The 25,532-nt window shown below is 39.8% G+C and overlaps 2 protein-coding genes across 4 annotated transcripts; both read left to right on the forward strand.

The window, feature by feature from the left end:
• Positions 1-4,297: 4,297 nt before the first annotated feature.
• On the forward strand, positions 4,298-16,121 carry nexn (nexilin (F actin binding protein)). 2 transcript variants are annotated; one of them, XM_035653050.1, is made up of 14 exons: positions 4,298-4,451; positions 6,315-6,729; positions 7,258-7,455; positions 8,799-8,883; positions 8,986-9,134; positions 11,521-11,721; positions 11,862-12,035; positions 12,128-12,316; positions 12,564-12,755; positions 13,563-13,757; positions 14,003-14,224; positions 14,353-14,541; positions 14,662-15,025; positions 15,161-16,121. In XM_035653050.1, the coding sequence occupies exons 2-14, from the start codon at positions 6,364-6,366 to the stop codon at positions 15,172-15,174; spliced, it is 2,538 nt and encodes an 845-aa protein (XP_035508943.1). In that variant the 5' UTR covers positions 4,298-4,451; positions 6,315-6,363; the 3' UTR covers positions 15,175-16,121. The 2 variants fall into 2 exon arrangements, with proteins under 2 accessions (XP_035508943.1, XP_035508942.1); XM_035653049.1 differs by lacking the exon at positions 15,161-16,121 and having other exon boundaries at positions 14,662-15,045.
• Positions 16,122-17,071: 950 nt separating this feature from the next.
• Positions 17,072-25,526, forward strand: mindy4 (MINDY lysine 48 deubiquitinase 4). 2 transcript variants are annotated; one of them, XM_035652671.1, is made up of 18 exons: positions 17,072-17,405; positions 17,749-17,868; positions 17,956-18,179; positions 18,275-18,548; positions 18,653-18,903; positions 19,016-19,074; positions 19,181-19,290; positions 19,390-19,506; positions 19,601-19,692; positions 19,896-19,997; positions 20,218-20,281; positions 20,762-20,827; positions 20,923-20,990; positions 21,081-21,144; positions 21,777-21,938; positions 22,963-23,143; positions 23,363-23,441; positions 24,425-25,526. In XM_035652671.1, the coding sequence occupies exons 1-18, from the start codon at positions 17,346-17,348 to the stop codon at positions 24,471-24,473; spliced, it is 2,142 nt and encodes a 713-aa protein (XP_035508564.1). In that variant the 5' UTR covers positions 17,072-17,345; the 3' UTR covers positions 24,474-25,526. The 2 variants fall into 2 exon arrangements, with proteins under 2 accessions (XP_035508564.1, XP_035508565.1); XM_035652672.1 differs by lacking the exons at positions 23,363-23,441; positions 24,425-25,526 and having other exon boundaries at positions 22,967-23,111.
• The last annotated feature ends 6 nt before the right edge of the window (positions 25,527-25,532 follow it).

Raw genomic sequence — 25,532 nt, forward strand, 5'->3', positions numbered from 1 at the left:
TCAAATTTGGTTTTCTAGAAAGACATGGCCAAAAGGCACATTGTTAAACACAATTGAAATGACATCTAAATAACAACTGTCACATGTTATAAAAGTAAATAATATCCTGTTTAAGTGCAAAAACAGGTAGGAGTTTCCAAAAAATTCTGAAATAGTGTTAAAAAACAAACACAAATGCATTGACCATGATTGCTTTTTGTTACTCTCTTTGTAGGGACTGGAATTCTGCAAAAGCAATCAGCTGAAATGTTTTTTTTCTTCTGTACATTGTTCTATGAGGAAGGAAACACACACACTCTGATACAGAGCGTTAAGTGTGTAAAATGTATTGAAGAGGAAGAGCCTTCAATTATTCTAAAGGTACGCCCATCCACCTCTTGCTGCATGTTTCCCCAACAATATTAGATGTCATATTTCACATGCTCATGTGAGTCTATGGCCTGCATAACAAACAAAAGAGATCAGTCATCTGATCTAAATTCATTTTGCATGACTTGATAACTGGTTCTGGCATGCTGCCCTGAACTGACAATCACAATATAAATATGTGTAAAAAATGTAGAAGGAGAAAAAAGGCTTTGTATAATGCAGTGGTTCTCAAATTGGGGCAAGCCCTCCTGGTGGGGCATTAAGCCAGGGGTGGGGGGCCTTGGATGATTATGTAGGGGAAATAAACAAACAAGAGTTGGTTGATGCTATCATGCTAAGTATTTAGTTACTTGCCCTGTGGATTGATAAAAAATATCTCCTTATCAAGTTCATTATTCAGTCTTTGGGCAAAAGCCTTTGATACAGAAGGGTTAGGTTAAGTTAAGTATAAAGTATTGAAAGTATATTGATAAGAGATTTACCTTCCCATTGTTTTTGGTTGTTAGCAAAAGTATCAACAGGACATAGGTTTAGAAATTGTAACAGTGAAGTCAGTATTGTGTCAGAGGCATTCTCCTGTGTGTTTTCACTAGGGGGCAGTGAGAGATCCATTAATCCTGCACAAGCACTTAACACTTCAGAGACAATAACAGGAAGGAACTTGGATGGGTTTCTCTAAAGTAAAATGTTCATTATGGTTTGTTTAACAGTTGAGGAAGCAAAACACATTGCATCCTCCCTCATGATTTCTGCATATAAAGGCAAAAACTGTAATATGAAAGTCTATATATGAGGCCAGAGCATCTGACCAACGGTTGACTGGTACACAATAATATGGAAATTTTAGATAATGCAGGGGTTGATGCTGTTAAGGGATTGTGTGCAGTCCGCAATAGCACCACTGTCCAACAGTCTCTCCATAGTTGTCAACAAGCCAGTTATGTATCACTTGTGCTGATGCCTGTTAGCTGATAGGCCTGACATTAGGTTTTTGAATACTGCACAGAGGAAGGGCCATTTTAAGTTTGGACCATTTCAGACCACATCACATAAATTATTATTTCTAAGGTTTTACTTTTGAAAAAAAAACGTTATTTCTCACTTAATAGGCTCATTGTGTGCTTTTAAAAGTAGATTGAGTGTGGCCTGCTCTGTCTACAGGTGGCACATGTTCTGTGGTAGAGTTGCTTTTCTCCTAATAACTGCCAAGCTCTCAGCAGTCATAGCTGGGAAATAATGACATCACTGCTTGTTCAAGAAAGAAACAGTTAAAAAGGAAACCTGGAGAGACATTACACTTTTAAGGTAAATCACATCATGTTAAATATTGCAGTTTGCTTGTCCTTGATATATTTAAGAGAATAACAGGACAACATTTCTGGTTTCTGGCTTTAAGGATTTGACATTTCAGTCATTTCAGCAGCACTACTGTAACCTCAGTTAACCCTATAACTGGACAGCTGCAGGGCAAAAGAGAGGGACAGTCTAGTCTGGTTTGCACATGCAAGGACACAACAGAGTCCTGAAAATCTCTTTTCAAATTTGCACATTTCTGTTCTGTTCTGGGTATTTTTATTTTTATTTTTTACAAATTTTGAGTATAGTGTAATGAGTAGTAAGCTTGATTCAAGAACACCAAACACAAAACACAAGTGACATACTGACAGATGTCACTATAAGCTTGCATTCATGAGTAAGAGTTTTTATTGCAGTGCCATCAGGATGTTTTCTTGGCCAGAAAGCACCTCATCAGCAATAGTGAGCAGACTGAGATGAGTCAGAGATGATCTCTCACCTGAAAGACAAGGGTTTGTGTGTGAAGTCTTCAATGATTTGTTCACAATGTGTGCAGTTTGATCTGTATATAAAAGCCACGGTTCACAGAATAGGCAGGTGGTGGTCAGTAGAGGTGTGGACAGCTGGTCCACCCACCAACACATGATATAGTGTTGACCTGCTGAGCCAGTCTACTGGAGCTTCAGCAGGGGGTGTGGGCTGTACCACCACAAAAATATCCATAGGGGTGTCAGGGCTGAGCTGCAGCAGCTGAGGCTAAGGCCCAGTCTGAGTCAGGTTAGCTGTCCTTACAGTGTTGATTAGTTGCCACAACTGGGGTGCTATTTAAAGCAAGTCCCCTTGTTGTCCCTGATGCCCTGCAGGACTCAGAACAGAAGCGGACGGAGCCCCTTTGCCCCCGAGAGTTCACAGAACAGAGCCCCACCAATTTATGCCTTAATCTGAGCAGGAAGTGAATAAATGACAGGGTGAAAGGAGCCCCTTCAACACATTGTAGGGTGCAGATTGGCTGTCCTCTTTCATGTAATAAAAATCTGGCTACTTGTCTATGTATTATTTTTGTATTACTTACAAGCAAGAACCTTCCAGTCGTCTCTATGTTCTTTCATCAAAAGAATGATTTCTTTCTCTTCCAGCGATGATCTGGCTCTCAGATTTCACTTCTAAGTACAGTATTAGCTGGAGCTTTGGCCCTCTTGTAGGGGGTTTCCCAAACCCTCAACACCTCTAACTCGACACAGTGATTGCTGCAATTATGTAACATTCGTTGTTTATCCTCACATCTACAATTTAACCTGTAAAATAGTGGTTTTTACGTCATCATTTTCAAGGGAATCCTGTAATACAGTTTGCCAAACAGGGTTTTCCGTATATTAATGCTACCTATTATAATTTAGCTGGACGGCAAGACCAATAAAGGCTTTTTTGTACCACCTCTCAAAAATCTCTATAACATTCTTAGAATACTTGAATGGGGACTTTACTTGGTGGGTTTTCTGCCTGAGGCCTGTTCTGGTCAGTGAGTCAGCAGCTGTGAGCTGGAGCCATTAGGGCAGACAAAATGTGTCTGCTGCATGGTTTCTATTTACATCCACCCTCAGTGAGAGAACCACTTTCTCATCTAAGTTAAAAGGAAGACTCACCCATAGAGTAGAGAACTTGGATTTTATGCTTTCTGACATATTGTTACGGTGTGGCTCTTGGCATTATGATATACGCTCCAACCGTCATTGCATAGCAGAGTGACAGCAATATCTAGGTTAGGTGGGAAAAATAAAGGGCAAGCTGGTGGTGTCCCTGTTAACTGATAAGTCAGGAATCCAGGGCAGCAAGCAGATAATGAAAATGTCTGTCTGCATTTAGGTTGCGGGTCTCCCAAACAGACCTGACAAGAAGAGTGTCCAGATTCTTTTGCACCAGACAATCCAGTTACTCTTATCTGGGTGATCCATTCCTGAAAATAAATGCGTAAGATAATGGATCATGCATTGTGCTATCAGCATCATTAATCAGACAAAATAGCTGCAATGACAAAAAACAGGAAATGACAAATGCATTATAAAAGCACAACAGAAAGGTGATGGTATAAACAGCAAATAACATGTATTAGGTTAGCCTACTTTAATGACACTCGTTGCTGTCCAAAACTACCCTACATTTAAGGATACACAGCGCTCTAACACCTGAACAGCAAACATTTTATCTTCCAGTGAAATCAGTGATACTATATAAAGTATTTTGGTCACTGTGAACTCACTGATAGCTGCAGTTAATCATGACTTAATAATAACAGACGCACTAACAGACACTGTGGCTATTATGGAGACATTAAAGTGATATCACAGAATATTAAAATATCACTCAGGTCATTATAATCTTTATTAGTCAAGGAGCTGATTTTGAAATAAATACATGTGCAATAAATTACCACAAATGTAGTACTGAACACACAATAATTGGCTAAATTGTTGCGGACAATTATCAGCAGTATTTATGCAGCTGCGACTGCAAACCATCAGGATGAGACTGTGCGCGCATGTGGCGAGTGTGTGCGCGCGCGCACGAGGCGACAGCTGAACCTGCGGCAGGCGCGTGCGGAATGCGGTATCCGGTAGAAAGTAACGGTACTTTTATGGAAACGGCAACCAGCAGCCAGTCGAGTTGGTCCACCGAGTGGTCGCATCTCGGATTGTCCCGCTCGGCTTGCCTTTCACCTCTTGTGGTTTATATCGACCCAAAGGATTTAAAGACAATTGAAAACAGGAGGACGACACAGCGCCTGAGAGGTAAAGTACCATTTTATAGATAATGTAGGGAAAATATAGCATAGTCTGTTCATCATTATGCAGCAAGGTCAAAGCTCACGTTACTCTAATGAAAAGTTAACTTAAACAGATCATAGGCTGCATCTTTAGGCAGATATCAGCTACATTAGGCACTTTAAAGTGTGAATTAAGTTTTTTTTTCTATATTTTTATTGCGGTTAGTTACAGTTACAGGTAGGAGTTACATTTCCAGTCCACGGTGTGTGATCAGAAATGTACAGAAACACAACAATTCGGATAGACTGCTGATAAAAAGGATACATGTACACATTGATCTCTCACATATGTGTCACACTCAGTTTTTTTCTGACACACACTGTCATGATTTCTGGTGCCAGCTGAGTACAGAAATAGGACATCACCACCCAAACATAAAATTTCTCCTGTAACTGGAATTTCTTAGTTCAGTGTTGATTTACCAGTTGTGACATTAAGACCTTGACCTGTAAGTTAATACCCTTCAAACCACAAAGAACCTACTATGAAAGATTAGGCCATTATTATATCAAAACAGGACAGAAGAAACATTCTTGAAAATGGCAGGTGAGGATCTAAAGTCCTGACATTCATCTCCCTGCTGAGATTGAGTGATAAGGGGAATCAGAATGAGTGGAAGCAATAAGAAACTTTTCATGATTCATATTTCGCAAAATAACAATAAATATAGAATCAGGATTGTTTTCAATATCTTAGTCTACTGTCCTACTTATGAATAAGTGTTTTATTGTTATTTTGACTCAAATCGGTTAATACACACGTTCTAAATTGGAAAATACAATCAATTCATTTCAACCACAACTTAAAAGTTTGTTCTAGACTGTGTCAAACAGCTGCTTAGAAGACTTTTGAGTCGGAGTTGGGTGAGCATTTTAAGATACAGCGGTCAGCAAGTAGACTGATTAGAAATGTAAAAATGGCCAAAATATGAGCTCCACTGTGATACATCCTTCTACATTTCCACTTCCAGTTGACGTTGAAATGGTCTCCTGATTAACAGCATCATGTCAGGCTTTGATCTTCATACCTGAATATAAAAGGTATTTGAGGACACTGATAAACAGCAGCAGTTTTGGTGTTGGATGACTAACCGTTCAAACAGCTCTCATTCATCCAGTTGTCTAGCTCTTAGTCTGGCCATTTTGTCAAGGGTCTGTGGGGCGACATGTGGGTGCCAACTTGAGCTCTGTCCAACTGCCTATCACTCATCAGAAATAGCCATGATCACATGTCCTGGACCCACAAGTGGGCTATATATAGAGGTCAGCAAGCTTCCATTGCGCTCTTTCCTGACATACTGGGAAGTAGGTATCCTAGGAAAAAAAGTGACATTACAGAATCATAAATGAATTTAAAACGTTAAGCATGCAGCCTTTCAACTGGTTGTACACTGGTTTATCCATAATAACAGTCAAAATGGGAAAAATAAAACACAATTATGCAAATTAACTGAATGATAAAAACATGGATTACTAAAAAGTTTTCAAAATGACTAATTTAATGAATAAATTGGTTGCAAGTTTGCTAGAAGTGCATCTTGTCAGCCATCTTAACAAACCACCAATCAGTCACTGACCACCAACAAATCCAGCCAGTCATAAAATAATAAACACATCAGCCAATGTATTTCACACATGCATTGAAAGTCTTAAAGAAATATCTTCCAGTCAAGGAAAAGCTTAATAACATTTTGCAAGGGTTACAGATACTGTCTTTAAAAAGAAATACATCTGTAATTCATGTTCTGAATGTTTATATCCACAGCATCACTTCTACATGATGAAACAAGACAGTTAACGTGTGAACTGTCCCTCTGTTGCTTTGCAGGTAACATTTCAACAGAGCCTGTTTGTCAACTTCTCATCGTGGTCCAAGCATGACGGAGGTGGCGCAGGTTGCGGCTGTAGTCGCTCACGACATGGAGGATGTCACGAATGAAGATGAGCACAACGTGAGCGACGCAGAAAACAAGGAAGATGATATGACACACGAAGAAGATGTTGTTAACGAAGACGATGCGGCCGAGGAGAAAAGTGAGGAGACGTCGCACGTGGAGGATAAAAAGATTTGCAGTGAGAATGATGAAGAGACTGACAAGGGACACATGAACGGTGTGGAACACGAAGAGAAGGACGACAGATCAACGGTTAACGGTGTAGAACAGGATGGAGAGACGAAGGAGGATGCACAACCGGACACAAATGAAGACCAGGATATTTCTGATTTGGCACTTAAGAAAAAGGTGAGTGAGGAGTTGAAGATCACGGGTGATGAGATACGTTGGATATTGCCCTCAAAAAATGTAATTTATTACTCATTAATCTTTTCAAAAGTGATATTATTACTTTACTTATTACTTCCAACAGCAATTAGTTACACTACTAGTTATATTACCTTTCTGCTACATCAGACAAAATTGGTTTCTGTGTCCTTTCTCCACAAACTTTAGACACAGTTTTGTTTGTTAAGATTAAAGAAATGAGAATATTTCCAGCTGCTGAATGTGGGTGTTTCCTATTCATTGAATCTGGGAATGTGATTGGCTCAAATCAGTAGGGGGTAACAACAAAAATAAGACTTTTTTGGGGAGTAACTGTAATATTATTCCTGAAATGTATTAGTCATTAGTTACACCACTAGTTACTGGGGAACGTAACATTATTACTGTAATATTATTAGTAATAATGCCTTACTGCCAACACTGGAAACCAATTACCCCTGCTGCACAAATTAATTTGATCTTATCCCCCCTCTCTCTGATAAACCACAGAAACTCCTCCGATCCAGAAAGCCGGTGGCCAGAAGCTACGTGCCAAAGGAGAACAAAGACAAGGGGGATGTGAAGAATAAGTTTGAGGCCATGCAGAAGGCCAGGGAGGAGCGCAGCAGGCAGAGGAACAACGAGGAGCAGCAGAAGAGGAAGGAGCAATACATCAAGGAGCGAGAGTGGAATCGCAGGAAGGAGCAGGTCAATGACAGATAACTGAACTAACCTCCAGCTGTGACCTGCATGGCATGATGAAGCATGACGGGGTGACAAGGCTGCCAGTTTGAGTGAGAATTCATTCTCTTCTACACCACACAGTGTTTTATACAATTAACCCATTAATAATGATTATTTTTATGCAGTACTCACCTATGGTTTGTGCTTGAGTTCAAGAGACAGTTTTTGTTGTTTTTTTAAGATTGCCATTTTAACCCTATTAATGTGCACAAGGAGAACGCATGTTGTGAAGGCAACGATTGTTCAACTCTTTTATTTTAGATTTTAATCCAGATCCAAAATTTTAGACATACCAAATACTTTACATACAGAATTACAGGTAAATGTATGTAAATTTGATCAATAAGATACACGACTGACAGAGTACTACTCAAAAACTTTTAAAAATGAAATAAAACTAGCATAACAAACCCAAATCTCTGTCAACAGTCATGTTGTATTGTGGGTGATGTAGGCGCCAGGTCTTGACAACACAAAACGACAATTTATCTGGTTCTGCTGCATCAGTTTGGATCCTTTTTCGTTTACTCTTCAACATTGCAACAATGGCGTAATCTTTTAGGCAATATTTCAAGGAAAAACACCAAATATTAGCTTCCAGCTTCACAAATGTGATGATTTGCTGCTTTTGTCTGTTTTATTTAACTGTAAACTGAATATCTTTGTGTGTTTGGAAACAAAACAAGACATTTGAAGACCTTGGGGCTCTCAATTAATCAACTAATTGTAAAACAATAGACTAATTAATAAATTAATAAATGATGAAAATAACTATTAGTTACAGCTCAAGTATAAAATGATGCTCCACAGATCTACATTGTTTTAATTTTATGTGACAGTAACAGTGCCTTGGATTTTATTTTTCATCAGAAGAAAATACTATGTAATACTATATACAGTGTGGAGGACACATTTTAGTGTCTGAGAAGCTACATGTGTGAAATTTAAATGGAAATGATAGATCAAAAATTCAAGGTTAAGACAGCTTTTCTTCAAGATCGACTGTGGTGAAACAAATGCAGTGATACGGTGTTATGTGAGTGGATTAACAGTGATACTCAGTGAGAGAGAACAACCTCCCTTTGTACAGCAGTGCCATAGCTGGCCAGACTTGGACACCTACGCTCATCTTCTTTCTGTGCCACACAACGGCCCAATTAGATGTCCACCTGGAGGTCACATGACCCAGCTATTAGCAGGGATTAGGCCCTTGTTCTTGCTGGGACCAGCATGGCTCCTGAGTGGCAAAGGAGATGATCCCAGCTAAACCGTAACCTCACCACCAGTCTCTATCCGATCCGCCACAGATAAAAGAACTACTCGCTTCAAGTGATGAGGAAGAAGAGGTGAAGCCAACAAAGGTGGAAAAATCCTACGTCCCCAAAATCACAGGTAAGACACGCAAACGGTAAAAATGGTGAAAAGATGGATATTCAGCTAGCCTGGAAGGAAGAGGAGGCTGAATGATTGTGTTGTGCTCTGTGAAATCCTCAGGTAGTGTGAAGGGGAAGTTTGCTGAAATGGAAAAACAAAGACAAGAGGTAGAAAGGAAGAGGATGGAAGGAGAGAGGAAGAAGAGGGAAGCCCAGGACAATTTGGAAAAAGCCAAAATAAAGAAAGAATTGGCTCAGAAAGCAGCTGAGGTAAGTAAACATGGGTTGAATTCCTTGTACAGCGTCTCACCTCTCACTGGGAAGTGGGACAGCATGGGTCTGGATTGGTTCAGGGCTGCCTTTCTGATGAGAATGGTGTACTTGTATCTGTAATGACTCAGGTAATCCTCAGCTGCCACTCGGATGAGTTATTTTAAGTGGCCTTTGAGTTCCAAACAGTTGGCAGAGGCTGGATATAGGTCTGAAACCACCAGTAGCATTGTTGACATGACCAGCGTGTCAACTCATGGTAAATGGGTCACCTTCATTTAATCTTACTGTGTACGACTTGGGACAGTTTGGAAAATGATGTAATAACTTGAATGGAGTTTTGAGTCTATTATACCCTCAGGTAGTGTAGTGCCTGGGAATGGTTACGTAAGTATTCTTGTGCCAGATAGACAATTACAGGCAATTACCTGCTACTTCTTTGCCCTAATTCTGCTCTAGTACAGTGAGAGCAGTCAACAGTATAATGTCGTTAACAATGCTGTATATGTTCAACAGATTTACAAACATCTTTAACAGGACACGGTTGTAATGTAGTGATTTTATTCAGGTTTTTTATTTTTATTTGTCTTTACAACACTGCCCTTATCATCTTCAGCAATGATCAGGGTTGAAACTGCCACTGTGGACACTGAGGTCAGGTCATTGTTTAGCAACTTTGCAGGAAATATATATATGAAATATATTCTACAAAGTAGAATTGTATTCCTGGCAGGTTGGATAGGGTTTTGAAACATCACTTAGATCCTCATGTTGGGAAATGAAAGAGTAACGCTTTATTTAGGCCTCTTTTTTAATAATTTCCTTTAACATTTCCTGTAAAGAACTATTATGATTATAGGGAGAATGGTGACAAAGTTGTGGGATGGTATTTCAGTCGGTTCTCTTGGAATTGGAGGATTCTCTTTAAAAGAACTGCTCCATTTCAATAAAACATACAGAGAATAACAAAATTAGAGACTTTCTTTTTGGGGTTGTGTGGGAGGTGGTTGGGGCCGTTCACTCATCACCTCAGTATATCTAAAATCCTGGTTACGGCCCTGGTAATGGGGCAGACAAAACACAAAACCATAACTGTAAGGTGAACACTGATTGCAACAGAGATCCTTACAAACTTCTTCTACAGGGTGACTTGTTAATGGCAAATGTCTACAGTTACATTAAGTAGAGTGCCTTTGTGTGTATTTAATTTATACCTGTTATGTATGGCAGGTCACACCCATATGTTTAACTCCCTATTACTGTTTTCTTTGTTGGCCATTTATGAAAAAACAGGATTATCTGTTAGATCTTTACTACTCACTATTAAAATGATCCTGTTTAAATTTAAGGAAGCACAGACTTGATGATCTAGAAACAACTGGAACAGCACACAGCGCTGCCAGGTGTAGACAGCATATGACTGGCAACTGTTTCCCACACCTCCAAGCAGCTATATTAGCTCTAGACCTCCTTACTGTGACTGAATTAGACTCTGCTATCTTAGACTGACACCCATACTCTGACCTACTGCAAATGGTGACATTAGGCCAATTGAGTTGCCCCCTACTCACCCACATGCTCTTATTCCCAGTCTGTGTGTGCAGGGGTATGCACTAGGATTGAGCTGAATTTGTTTTCCCCTCTACCACTGAATGGTTAGTGTGTCAGGCCATCTACAAGAGCTCAAACCTAAGTGGTTGATAAAGTTTTCAGATACATTACTTAAGTAAAAGTATCAATACAGTAAGTCACACATTCAAAATCCTACTTAAGCAGACATACAGAAGTATTACCAGCTTAATGTACCAAAAGAAAAAGTACTTATCATGCAGATTATGCTTTCTGACCTTATTGTAAACTTTGCTTTTTTGTGAAATACTAGATACTTTTACTGTGAACACTTCTAAAGAAAACTACCTGAGAAGTTTAGAGGGGAAATGTTTCTTTGATGGAACAGTTAACAGCTCTAAAATGTGACATGGATCTCCAGACACTGCTTTTTTGCAGACTCAATAGCCTGAAAAGATTGGAAAGCACTTTGCAACTTGTATTTTACAAGCTTATAATATGCTTATTACGTCCAATCTTAATCTGTAAAGCAATTATCAACTATAGCTGTCAGATAAATGTAGTGTAGCATAAAGTACAATATTTCCCTGTGAAATGAAGTTGATTAGAAGTACAATGTAGCGTACAGTAAAATGGACACACTCGAGTTAAGTGCAAGAACCTCAAAATTGGACTTAAGGACGATACATCTTAGTAAACTTCTTGCACATGACTTACCAATATGGTCTATTTTTCATCATACATTTAATTTAATGAATCTTTACTGTGTGCCTTGGTAATACCTTAGATAATCTTACATTATCAAACACCTTTATAGGAAGGAGATGACACAATCCTTGTGCGGGTGGTTCCAGCGAAGTCATCACGACCTCCAGGTAGAATCAAGTTGAACTTCGAAGACATGGAGAAGAATCGAGAGGAGGAACTGCAGAAGAAGGCAGAAGAAGAGAAGAAGAGACGATACGATGAAAACAGACGCTCCTTCAGGGATGCCAAGCGACGCTCGGTTGTTCAAGAGGTAGGAATATGAGGAAATAAACATTTTTGTGAACATTCAGCATAAATAAAATCTTGTTTGGGGCTTTTTGCAACCAACTTAATGACTGTGCACCACAGTTAAACAAAGTCTTCTGCCTTCTCACACTGATTTGGATTCAGGACGAAGAAGAGAAGCCTTCAGAGAAGGCATCGGTGACTCCTGGGAAGCTGAAGATGACATTTGAGGAGCTGGAGAAGGACAGACAGGAACAGAGAAAGAAGCAGGCTGAGGAGGAAGCCAAACGCCGCCTGCTAGAAGAGAAGAAAGCTTTTGAGGAGGCCAGGCTGGGAATGGTAAACAAAACATCAACAAACTAAAAAAAATTGTATCTGCACAACCTACATGTAAGATATTTCAATATAACTTTTCACTTGTGTGTTATCAGGGAGAAGATGAGGAGGGCGCTCAGCCAGGTCAGGAAGACAAGGAGGAGTTCCGACCTGGAAAACTGAGGTTGAGCTTTGAAGAGCTGGAAAGGCAAAGGGTTGAAGAAGAGCGCAAGAAAGCAGAGGATGAGGCCAAGAGACGAATGGAGGAGGAGAGAAGAGCTTTTGCTGAAGCCAGGAAGAGCATGGTCAATATGCTTCCCATAAATGAATACAAAATTCAGTATGAAAAATCAAATTAAACAAACATATATAGTGATAATGTCATTATAATATATCTTCTGATATCCTTAAAGGAACAGTTAGACTTTTACGGAAATACACTTGTTTTCTGGTGGTGAGACGACTGATACAGATAGAAGATAGAAGAAATATTGTGTTAATTAGTCAGCTTGAAAAGATGATCAAGGCTCACCTTGCTGTGTTCTTGCTCAGCTTGTAGATGAGGATGATGAGGTGCTGATGGCTCTACTGAACCTGGAGGGCAGTAAGCCTGGGAAGATATGCGCTAGTTTTGAGGATCTGGAACGCCAGAGAAGAGAAGAGGAACAGAAGAAGGCAGAGGAGGAGGCCAAGAGGAGACTGGAAGAGGAGAAGAGGCTCTTTGCTGAGGCCCGCAAGAGCATGGTTAGTCTACTTGACTCAAAAATAATACTCTGCATGCACTTTGCTGATCATTAACGTGTTAGAAAATGGTAGCTTTTGTTACTCAGGCTTTGACTTAATTTGCTGCTGCTGAGCTGCTCCGCTTTCCCTTCTAAAATAACTGGGAAACCTGCGTTATAACAAAATGTTAAATGGCCAAAACACACATACAAACAGCCCATTCATACACTTTATTTATATTTTATAATACTCATTACAGCATTACAAATAAATATCAGTTATGACCAAAGAAATTATGGTCTGCATCAAACCAACAACAACACTGACTCTGTCTAAATGTTACGTATAATTTGATTCTAATTGGATGAAGATTAATCATTTTTGTTCATGTATTGAATATCATTGTGATGGGCTCAAATGGTACACCTGCATTGCTGTTCCCTTTAAGAGCCCTGGCGTGGATCAGAAAAAGTCTGCATATGGACATGAAACAGTAAGATATTTTTAATTTCAATTAATTCAGTTGTTCATACAGTATGCTATAATGAATTTATTCATTGGAAGTACAAGGGCACAGAGGTCTACAGATGATTGTATGTGTTTTTTTATGCATGTCTTTAAATGCTATGTGTAACAATAGAATGGCACCTGCTTATTTTTGCTGGTTTTATGACACTATTCAATGTCAGGTAAGTAGTTCGACAAGTGATTTGCTCTATTAGAAACCAAAGCTGTCACTGTAATACGACGTGGGCACAGTACTTGACGCCTTCGGTCAGTTCACGCCCAAATATAAATCTCTGCCTTTGTGTGTACTTGTGTGTGTAGGCACTAGATGAGGAAGAAGGGATGGTGAAGAGTGAATCTCAGGAAGCACTGCACCCTAGAAAACTGGAAATCAACTTTGAAGAGCTACTGAAAGAGAAGGAGGAGGCTGAGAGAAGACGCAAGGCAGAGGAACGCAAAAAGAAAATGGAGCAGGAGAAGCAGGAATTTGAACAACTCAGACAAGAGATGGGCGAGGTCAGTCTGGAACAGATGAACATTTATGTGGACCATGTCCATCACATACTGTATAACTTTCTCAGCCAACTACGCCTGAGAATCCAGTCCTTTTTTCCAAATATATATTTGGAATTCCTGTAAACTCATACATGACATATCTCATTGTGATTTTTTTTCATTCCACATTAGGATTACTCTTTCTATCATTTAGTGTTAGAGTTCTCACAGCTACACTAAATAAACTGGCTTCTATCCTCACACAGGACGAAGTGAATGAAAGCTCGGATGTTGTCAGCAAAGAGTATGAAGAATTGACCAAGCTCAAGAGGACTGGCTCCATCCAGGCCAAGAACCTCAAGTCCAAATTTGAGAAGATCAAGCAACTGACTGAAGAGGATATTCAGAAAAAGATTGAAATGGAGAGAGCACGCAGGAAGGCCGTTGATGATGAAATTAAAGAGAGAGAAGCTGAGAGGTTCCAGGAGGTAAGAGTAAACACATGGTACACAGGATGTCACAAAACATTTTTTTTATTCCATTTGTTGAAATTACCCAAACAATGTTGTCCCTTGTTCTTTTTTTCTTTACATATAAAAATTGCTGCGTTTTCCAGGAGGATGACGAAGGAGAAACAACTCCAGCGAGAGCCGACGAGTCGCCATTCAAACAGAAGGTGGATATGCGAGCCCGATTTGAACAAATGGCCAAAGCCAGAGAAGATGAGGAGAGGAGGAGAATAGAGGAGCAGAAGCTGCAGAGAATGCAGTTTGAGCAGCAAGAGATTGATGCTGCCCTCCAAAAAGTAAATCTCCCATGTTCATGACCATATATGATCTTTACTTAAGCATGACAGCATAGCAAGAGTTCCGTTTAAGGTTGCTTTGACCCTGGCAACAATTCATTTTTCCCCCTCTGTTTACAGAAGAAGGAGGATGATGTGGAGGATGAAGGTAGCATCATCAACGGCTCTGCAGCCTATGAAGATGAGGAAGATCATGCCAGGTCGGGGGCTCCGTGGTTTAAAAAGCCCCTTAAAAATCAATCGGTGGTGGACTCGGAGCCAGTGCGGTTCACCGTTAAGATCACAGGGGAGCCAAAGCCTGAAGTGACCTGGTGGTTCGAGGGAGAGATGCTCCAGGACTGTGAGGACTATCAGTATATAGAGAGAGGAGAGACGTACTGCCTCTACCTGCCAGAGACCTTCCCAGAGGACGAAGGAGAGTACATGTGCAAGGCTGTGAACAGCAGAGGCACAGCCGCAAGTACCTGCATCCTCACAATAGAAAGTAAGACCACCTTGGTGTGACTGCATGCCTGCATGATACCTCATCTCTACAAAGTGGATAGCATGCTCCTCTTCCTCGTGAACTCAAGCTGAGTGGCTGATGTGGATAACTGCTCTTCTGTTTTCTTTCTTGCAGCTTATGACTACTGATGCCCTTCCATGTTCTGGAAACTTTCCCTGTTGTCTCTCACTCCTTTTATAAAAACCTCGTTCCTCATGGTATGACACAGCAGAGGGAAGAACATAGCAGTATGCTTGGCATTCCTAAGGGAGGGATACACAACACAAAAAAAATTATTCAAGATGTTGTTTACGTATTGCTCAAATGTAAAGCTGCACTTAGAGTAGCATGATACCTGTGCCAAAAACAGATTCTTGTTTGTTCTTGCTCAAAACCAACTTCGATGCCAGGCCCTTACAATATTTGTGATACCAGCAATTTTTAAATATAATATTACTGTGTTGTAAATATCACACTTTATGGTCCATACTTGGCAAACATTATGCTTAATGCATTTAAATGTAAAAAATAAGATGTCCTCATATACTAATTTTAAAGAACAAGATACAGGAAAATCAGTAAAACATATTACATGTTTGCTTGGGTATTCTACTACTGCTCAACAAATATAAATAAGCATGTTGATTTCTGTACTCTTTGCCATATTACTAAATGGTATTGTGATACTTGGCTGGTATTGCTGTCTATCGAGGGGTAACATGCTAGTCATCACTTAATTGGTAATCCACAGTAAGGTGTCCGTTGACAGTGATATGCCATTATAATGGCAGTTGCATTTTGCAGGAACAAAGCAATTTGAAATCAAGGATTTTCAGTTAAACTCTTTAGATTAAGTGTTTTTAAACTGCAGCATCTAAAAACCAATAATATGTAGATTTTTCATGTACCAACCCCCCTTTTTCTTTTTGAGTTAAATGTAATACTCTTGATACAATTGTCATAATTCAGTTGTGCTGGACAGTAGGTAACCGTTTTATTGTTTGAAAATGAAGAAAACATAGGTTAGCCTGAGTATTTGTCATATATTATAAATGAAAATGTTTTAATAAAAATGAACAAAAATAAAATAAAAAAAGTGTTTTGTGGTGTCTTTATTGTTGCATGGGAAAGACTTTGGGTGAACTGTGCTTTAATGGTTTGAAGTAAGTATAACCCATGGATCCATCATCATTGTATTCCCACAAACCTGAATGTTATTAAACCAGTGACTGGCTGTGGAAGACAAGCACCAGGGACAGCAGGTATAAGGAGATTTTATCATAGTGGACAAAGTTGGAACTGCATGTCACATGATGCACTGGAAAAAATACAAAACTTCTGTGAAATAATAATGAAAATCTATTACATTTAAACGGCCAATCAAGATAAAATTGTGTTTCACTCCCATGTGACAGCGATACAAAGTGGTTGCCAACCTTTTTGACTGGAGACCACTTGAATTAACAAAGTGATGTTTACTTGCAATCTCTCCTCACTAAGACTGGACTGCCAACTGGAAATAGCAGGCAACTAACTGCCCCAGAGACCCAGACCCTGAGGGGACCCCACAGCCCCAGGTTCACTGCATGTCAACTGGTTTTGATCATTTTAATCATTTCAAATGTGTTGGGGAATTTGCACATCTAAAGTACAATATCAACACAGGTGGTTGGTGCATTTTAGCAGATTTACTGGCTGTGTCTTGCATACGGATGATGTGTCATAATATTGTGTTATTAGAGCTTTATTTTAGGTATTATTGGGCTTATATGACTCATTTTCCTGATAAAGATGGCATTACATTTTAGGTCTGCAAGGGCAGATCTAGAAAAATAATGATGGAGTGCCAAGTGGGGGTGGCAGAAATTCAAATTGTATTGCAAACAATCACATATACTAATATTTGCCTCGAAAAGCCTTCAAAGGAAGACAGAATTGCCACACCCACTTTATTATTTTGTGACCCACATTCTGCCCCTTCATTGTGAACCACTGTGACAAACCTGCGCCGGGTGACCGTTTTCATTAAAAAGAATAAGCCGCCATATTGGTATACCCCATTCACTTACTATATAGTGTGGGTGCGGAACGACTAGCATCTCCATGGAAACGAACACTGCCGAACAACAACGCCGCTCAGTCTGACCGACCTGCAGCGCATACGGACGGTCTCTGAAGACTCACGACGGTCTCTGAAGACTCACGACGGTCTCTGAAGACTCACCGGCCCGTCGGCGGTTCGCTGGACGGTTCGCTGAAGGCTATCGTCAGAACAACCTCTTCTTCATAATCTATGTTACGTTAATACGGTCCCATCACCATGGCCGTGTCGGTAGAGGAGGTTTCTTCGTCGCTTGTACGGGAATATCTGAGTCGAAAGGTAAGTTCGCTCAGTGTTTCTGTATGTAATGTTTTAACAGAGCTAGGTAGCTAGCTGGCGTTAGCCACCGGTCCTCCAGTGGAAACGAGTTGCAGGCATTGCACGGAAAAACTGATTGGTTTAATGTTGTGCGACCAACATTAGAGACTCAACTCTGAGACCAGTTCCTGCTGTCTCAACCGAGCACACTTCTGAGTGTTTAACGTCAGTATTTAAGTAGGATGATGGTCATGATCACAGCTGCTAGCATCCCCAGAGCACCTAAAAACGTGACCATGTTTGCAGTGCCAATACAAAAGTTACAGAGTATGTTTTCGTTACAAGACACTGTGTTGATGCGCAGGGACTCAAGAGGACGATCGCCTGTATGGATGAGGAGCATCCGCGCACAGAGGCCAGTATCAACAACAGATCACACTTGAGGCAGATCCTCAACATAGAGGGTCTCTATAAAAAGAACAAGGTAAGTCCTGTAACCTGGAGGCTGGCTGCTGTACAAGTGGATAACAACAACGGGAAAGGTCTGTAGCTGACTTTGCCGTCATTGCAGGTTCAGTCGTCCCCTCTGAAAACATTACTGGAGATTATTGTGAAGCATCACATCAGTGGCCTTCAGGATGACAAGATGACCAACGATGAAAGTGATCCCCTGCAGTCTGCTGGAGATATCAGCTCGATTGCTAATTCCCCTGCTGCAACACCATCAGTGATGAATAACACAATAACAGAGGATGGCACAGCAGCTTTTGTTATAAGCAAACACGTCAGATTAAGGTATTTCACAAGTGACATTTTAAAATCATTATTTTGTGCAGTTTTGAAAACTAGACTAGAAAATTGTTTCTTCTCTCTCTCTCTCTCTCTCCCAGGTCTGATATTGAAGAAATCTGCCCATCTCAGCCTGTATACACAACATTGTTGCCTAATTCAGATAGACTATCCAGTCATGAGCGAACAGGTCTCTGGGCTTATGACTCAGAGGACCAAAAAGGCCAGTCACTGGTGGCTTCCCTCCAGGACAATGAGAGCTTCATCAAAAGAGAACCAGAAAAAAAGACTTGCATCACTGAGAGCACCCAAAGGAGCAGAACTAACCGAATTAGACGTGGCATGATGGCAGGACCAATAGCTAGCTCACGTCAGGTACTGAACTTCTGATGCACTTCTGAAAAACATACTGATCCCGTATTTATCATATTACTCACATTCATTACACTCTGTTCCATCGCTGATGTTTTATCTTTTAGGAATCAACCAAAAAGAGACAGAATCGAAGGCTAGATGTGTCCCAGCCGCTGCTCAGAAAAGAAGAAAACAGGCAGTCTAAGGATGGACTTTCAGTGACAGGCTTACATCTGAAAAGCTCAGAAAGCGGCCTAACTGAAATCAAGTCAGCGGACTGCGTTGGAGGGCGACGGGAGGTGCGGAGTGCACCACAGAGAGTGCAGAGGGAAAGTGGCTTTAAAAAAATAGAACAAGACATACTGAAGACTAAAAAGTAAATATCTATAAGCGGCTGAAAAATGTCAGTGGCAACTTCAGTTTTATACAGTTTGAATTACTTTCCCACTGAGTTTTGTTCAAAAATGTACATTGTGTCTGTTTCTTAGAATAAAGTCTTTTGCCAGGCCAAATGTGGCTGATTTGGATGTGTCTGAGATGGTTTTAGGTAAGTACAGTGTGTGAAGAAAAAGAAGCAGCATCCATTGTCTTTGCCTTTTTTGATTTGTTGTCATGTATCTGCCAAAGCTGATGCTGTGGTAATCAATTGCCAGATGACATTGATGATGACGATGAGCTGCGAGAACTCTCCAAAGTGTCCTTTCAGAGAACGATCACAGAGCACAGCTATGCCGGCCGCCCAATGGACCAGCACACTGCCACGGTTGGTGATTTATGCCAGTGTTTCTTTGAAAATGCTGGGGACAGTTTCTGCGGGTGCCTTTGATTTTCTGTTTGTTTTCTGTTTTCGTTTTTCCTCCAGGAATTGAAAGCGGTTCTTCTTGGATCCAGCCTAAATTGTTTCAGTGTTGAGTGGAGGAATCAGGGTTTCACATTCTCAGAAATGCATGACCTGGGTTACGGAATTGTGCAGAAAAAGGTTGTGGTAACAGTTCCATTCTACTAAAAGTCATTAACCCAATTAAGTGATTTTAATATAATTTATTAATTTGTGGTATTCATTTATTTTCTAGGGTGGTCCATGTGGGGTTCTGGCATCCATCCAAGCCTTTGTTCTAAAGAAACTACTGTTTGAAAACATCAAAAGCAGTGATACAGGCCTTCAGTAAGTTAGCCTTCAATTCAGAGCTTTGGCTCATATTATTAACCTCTGTGTGCCCTATTCTAATCACTTGGATTTTACAGCCATTAATTCACATCAAGGCATGCTTTGTAGCCACTGTTGAGTTTTGACCTCTGCATTGTGGTATTAACTGTATTATTACCAGAAACGACCTGCTTTTCACTCAAACGCCACCTTGTTCTCAGGAGGTTAAGACCTTCCAATGCTACCAGAAGAAAGTGTCTTGTTTTAGCTGCGGCTGAAATTCTGTGGAGGGCAGGCGAAGAAAAACAAGCCACAGTGGCAATGTAAGATCACACTTTCATCCACTTAATCCTCTTTATCCAGACCTACACTAATACACAGAACCACACTACCAGTGTTTAACTAAGTCAAATGCATGTGAGTACCTGGCTTAGAGGCTGAGGGTTGGGGTGGTTCTGTATGTCAGTGACAAATAAGCAACATACACCACTGATGCTTTAAACAGTTTCTGTGCTTTGTTTTACCTTTATTTTTTAAAAACAGAAATTCAGGGAGAAATCATTTCACCCCAAGTGGACACTACAAATGTGAAGGAGTGCTGGAAAAGGTATAGAGATACCACTGCATACACACCTGCTGAAACTTGGGTAGTAAAGTTACACTCAAGTTTACCAAATAGAATTCAGTTGGATTTAGCAGCAGATAGAGTTTCGTATTAAAATCCTCTTCAGTGTTTTCTAACTACATCAGACAAACATTCCTCAACAGTAGTTTCATGAGCCATTTTATTGGGTTCAATTTGTAGAATATATACTACCGGTATGTGTAAAATGTTATTGCAGGACATTCATGCCATATTAGGATTTGGAAAAACACATTTGTACATCTTCGTTTATTACACTATTATTCAATTGATCCCGAATGAAAACAACAAAGTGTAGCTTTGTCAATGTTTTATAATAATTTACAAAATGACCTTTTTACTGTAAACGGTAAATGTACCAGCCATGTGTACTGTTGTGTAATTTAAAAAAGGGCTATGATTGGCACTGCAGTGGGACTTTTATAACCACCTTCTTTTTTTTAGATAACGTGTTTCACTATGGATAACATGAAGGACCTGCAGTCGTTTCTTGAGCAGCATATCGAGCAGGTCAGAGATTCAGATTAAGCAAACGTCAAACGCCTGTAAAATGTACAAAAGGTTGCCAAACTTTGTGCTCAAATCTGTATTTTTTCCCCCCACAGTTTGAGACTGGGATGTTAGGATGCATCCTGTTGACCATATCTGCAGTTCTCTCTCGAACCATTGAAAAGTATGTTTTGCCTTTTCTAGCTGACTGAACAAGATGTGCGCTGTATAAAATCACTCTTATCTGACAGATTTCTTTTTGTTCTTCCCTTAGAGTAAGAGAGGATATGGACGTGCCCACCGCCACGCTCATTGGAGCCCATGGCTACTGCACTCAGGTTTGACATAAAACTAGAAACTTCTAAATCGGTTGAGAGTACTGGGTATTGTGTTTGTTTGTGTTTCAGAATAACACATTTTAATGAATAATTAAGGTACAGGGATTGATCCCAATGACACTGGTTAAGAGACATAAGTTTTTCTCTCTGCTCTCAAAATTAATGTTTAAAGGCAGAATGAGTAGGGTTTGTCAGTTTCAGTTTTTAAACACAACATTCAGACGACACCAGAAGCACACGCCATAACTACTTCTAGGTGCTTACAGTCTGGTGATCTGGGTGTGCCAGCTGTTAATAGACGGGGGCTACACACCCACCAGCCAAAGGTTTATGCCCGGAAACGTCCTGAACACAGCAAAATAATAAAAAACAAGCAGAGGGAGGGGTCTTTGCAGATACAGATACCGCCATACACTTCCAGTGGGTTATAAGTAATGACTGAGAGATCATTTTTGTATGAGTTTATACCTTGTTTTTAAGAGAAATCCTACTCATTCTGCCATTAGGCTAGTATGCAAATGCTGCCTCAAAGCCATCTCAGCTCAATACAGCATCACTACTTACTGTTACTGCTGTATACATAAAATATATTCTGGTTACTGAGATTGCTTCTTTATATTTGTGTGCACCAGGAGCTGGTCAACCTGTTGCTCTGTGGAAGATCAGTTTCTAATGTCTTTGACAATGACATGGAGTTGGACTCAGGCAATGGCAACATGACTCTACTCAAGGGAATCAAAGGCGACTGTGATGTTGGCCTGCTGTCCCTGTTCGAACATTATAACATCTGTAAGGTGAGTGCTGGCTCTCTGGTCACCCGGCCACTCACAGAACAGATACTAGTCAGATTCAAGTGGAAACACAAGACCTCAGGCGGCATTCTTTGTTGTAATTATGGGCACATCTGTACCACCAGCAGCACAGATCTGCCCATAATCACAGCAAAGAATGTTCCTAAGACTATTATGGGATTTACATGATGGTTAACATAAACACTGCCTGAAAATGGTTACTCTTAAGTAGTTCAAATGCATGATAAAAGCATAACTGAAGTAAATGTGAAGTCAAATGCTTTCTGGTTATTTCAAGCAGTAGCATAGTAACAAATTAAATTGAAGGTGAAGGTGAAGTTAAATGTAACTAGTTGGTCAATAATCACATCATGGACATGTGGATGTTTTGATGTTGTGTTGAAGTTGAAATAAGACTCTTCGTACAAGGATACAGTGATTAGTAGCAGATTTTGTCCTGACATTTCTAATTATTGCGTCTTCAAGGTTCTATTCAGTCGCAATTGAATAAAAGGTCCATGGTTCACTTAAAAACTACAATAAAAGTTGTGCAACTCAGAGAAACCTTGTACTTAGTGGCGTCTCCCAGAACCTGCTGTGAACAGGGTGATGAGTGTGGGAATAGACTGTAGTATGTCCTCCATTTTTATAGTACTCTTTCCAGCAAATAACTTAATAAATACAAAATATCTTTAACATTTTCTAGTTTTCTGCACAGCATTAACATAGAAAGTACATAGCACTATATGTACAAAATGTGTTATTCCAATCAAAATGTTACTTTTACACCCAGGAAAACTGTTTGTCTACTTCTAAACATTCAAGAGGCATGAATTACAAATACAATGGCAGAGTTTTGATTTTACTCTACTGAAGTTAGACACTGCTCAAGATTGTGTGCACTTTTTAACTTGTTCAGAATAATACAATTGATGATGGCCTAATTCCATTTAGCTGCTTCAGTTTCAGGGTCCTGGCATTTGATCAATTACTTTGCTCTGTTGTGTTTTTCTTTCTTCTATCTAAGGTAGGAGCTTACCTGAAGACTCCCCGTTACCCCATCTGGGTGGTGTGCAGTGAAAGCCACTTCAGTGTGCTGTTTGGCCTGCAGAGGGAGCTGTTGACCAATCAGGACAAAGGTCTGGAGTTTGACCTCTACTATTATGACGGACTGGCCAATCAACAGGAGGAGATCCGCCTCACTGTCTGTATGTAGCGTCACGTCCTACATTCAATTCATACATCACAATTATTATGTCTCTTATAAACCCTTCTCTCTAGTAAATGGCTGCTCAGAGATGTACATTAGGGTATCATTTCTGTGATTATGATGTGATCTTGTTTTCAGTAGTGTTAGTTATTTTGCTGTTGCACTAATTGTAAATATGCCTAAACTGAAAATGTTCATTAAGCGTTTGTATTTTTAGCTGTCGGCAAATCAGCCCCGGCCTGTCAGGATGACGACGCGGATCTCATTCCTCCACTGGAGCACTGTATCCGAACGAGGTAAGGATATTTGCCGTTTCAAACTGACAGGCCCACATGCGCAGTAATGTCTGGAGATCCTATAAACAACCATAAAATGTTTTGATGTTTATTGCCTTTGATCAAAGAGTCTTCAAATTCCATGCATACTCTAAAGCAGGTGTCTCCCTTTTGAGAGTGAGGGCTACCTAAAAGGAGAAAAATACTTGGGGAACATCCATGTGAAAATGCTGTGTATTTTCACCTTTCATATACACGGTTGAACTAATTTGATTTGGATATAGAATTGCGGGTGTGAAGTAATTTTTTTTCTCTGGTTGTATAAATACTGAAGCATCCTATGAGAAAGCTACTGTTATGAACTGAGAGAGTTTACTCAGCTCGCTTTATCACGGTAAACCAGTTATTTGATAGATCATAAAAATCTAAAAGTGCAACTCCAAGAAAGTCGGCAAGGGCTTAGGCCACCATTTTAGACACACCAAATGCAGAAAGGCAGAACAGGGAAGCGTGGTTTCAACATGTAATAAAGGCTAATCTCAATATACTTTTTTAAATTACTAAAAACATTTAAATCAGGAAAGACTTTATCTTTAATGAATATATTTAATTGATGTGCACAATAAAGATGAGAAATGTGAAAATTAGACCCCATTGTGACATCATTGTATTTGAAGGGGTAGATGAAGCCATAATTAGTAAAGGAAATCCCCCCAGATGGAGTCAAGAAACTGGTGGTGGTGATGAAAGGGATGAAGAGAATCCTGGAGGTTTGGATGTGATGAGGAGGGGACTTTGGATGAGCTGAACCTGGGCACTGGATGAAACCCCTTTGATTACAGAACAAGCTCTGTGGGTACCTCACAGGCTACTCGCGGGCTGCCAGGTGCCCTCGGGCACCATGTTGAGATGCCTGCTTTAAAGACAGCTATTTGTTGTACAAGATCATGTAGTATGTACCTGGATCAGCTGTAAATGCCTGTGTTTTTTCCTTTTTTTTTAAGGTGGAAAGATGCATTTGTCAATTGGAATGACACAGAGCCCATTCTCTGACGGATCACATGGTTTGATGTTATTTAAAGGTCCAGTGTGTAGGATTTAGTAGTGTCTAGCAGTGTAGTTGTAGATTACAGGCATAAAGGAGAAACTACGGTGGCTGCACAATTTTATTTATTTCCAGGTGATTATACACTAATGAAAACATATGAATTTAATATTCTCACAATAGATCCTCCTACATGATACACACTGGACCTTTTAAATCAGGGTAAGCACTATTAACTGACAATAAACATTTTGCATCACCAATACAGATATTTTTACACAGGTTTTCCTCCTATGATATTAGGTTTTCTGAATATTTATCCATATATTTTAGCATTACTGTTGTTTTCCTGACTTGATGGCCTGGATATTATGTATCACACAATGTATGTGCAGCTGGAAGGGTTTGGAATATGGCATATCATGATATTTGAGAGCATGTAATTTTCTTTTTTGAAAGGTTTAGCAATAAACATGAAGTAACTTTTTCTTACAATGTACAAGTTTGCAGGATGTCTTATACTTTTGTTGCTAGTGAAAAGTAGATTACTGCAAGATACACTATTGACCACAGTGGCCTTTCACTTTTCACTCTGTACTTTTTACATCAACATATTATATGTTATGTAATAACAAGCTGATGTCCATATTTTACTCTACATCATTATGATTTTCCTGCTTATTAGAAATGAAATGAATATGTGATATTTTAATCAAGAAATCTTTTGATGAAAAATGTAAGATAAGTGTTAATTTCACATCATGCATCTTGATTTTGAAATGGCCAAAAATCCAATTGCCTTTTATTACATGTGCACACTTTAAATGAGATGATAGGTGGTACTGTTTTGGTTTCATCGCTTCAGTTATAATTCTGATGTGTAAAGAGATTAGATACAATAAATACAGACTGTGTGTGTGTGTCAAAGAAAGTGAATATTATATAAATGAATTTTCACTTTTGAAACCTCTCATGAGGAGCAGAAACTAAACTCATTCAATACCTCGACTCCTGTCTCCACAGTGTTTGTTTTGTGTCTTTTTTTTCCTGAAGCTGCCTTTACCTGC

This window comes from Morone saxatilis, unplaced genomic scaffold (genome assembly GCF_004916995.1).
Source record: "Morone saxatilis isolate NCDOM2014 unplaced genomic scaffold, NCSU_SB_2.0 Contig12, whole genome shotgun sequence".
NCBI classification, from domain to species: Eukaryota; Metazoa; Chordata; class Actinopteri; family Moronidae; genus Morone; species Morone saxatilis.

What these genes read in the sequence shown, in the direction of transcription:
- mindy4 (XM_035652671.1), top strand. Translation starts at nt 17,346, where the DNA reads ATGGCCGTGTCGGTAGAGGAGGTTTCTTCGTCGCTTGTACGGGAATAT. An exon ending in TGTGTCTGAGATGGTTTTAG is followed by an intron (nt 19,075 to 19,180) that starts GTAAGTACAGTG and finishes ATCAATTGCCAG; the next exon opens with ATGACATTGATGATGACGAT. An exon ending in GGAGATCCGCCTCACTGTCT is followed by an intron (nt 23,144 to 23,362) that starts GTATGTAGCGTC and finishes TTGTATTTTTAG; the next exon opens with CTGTCGGCAAATCAGCCCCG.
- nexn (XM_035653049.1), top strand. Translation starts at nt 6,364, where the DNA reads ATGACGGAGGTGGCGCAGGTTGCGGCTGTAGTCGCTCACGACATGGAG. An exon ending in TGGCTCAGAAAGCAGCTGAG is followed by an intron (nt 9,135 to 11,520) that starts GTAAGTAAACAT and finishes ACACCTTTATAG; the next exon opens with GAAGGAGATGACACAATCCT. An exon ending in TCAGACAAGAGATGGGCGAG is followed by an intron (nt 13,758 to 14,002) that starts GTCAGTCTGGAA and finishes ATCCTCACACAG; the next exon opens with GACGAAGTGAATGAAAGCTC.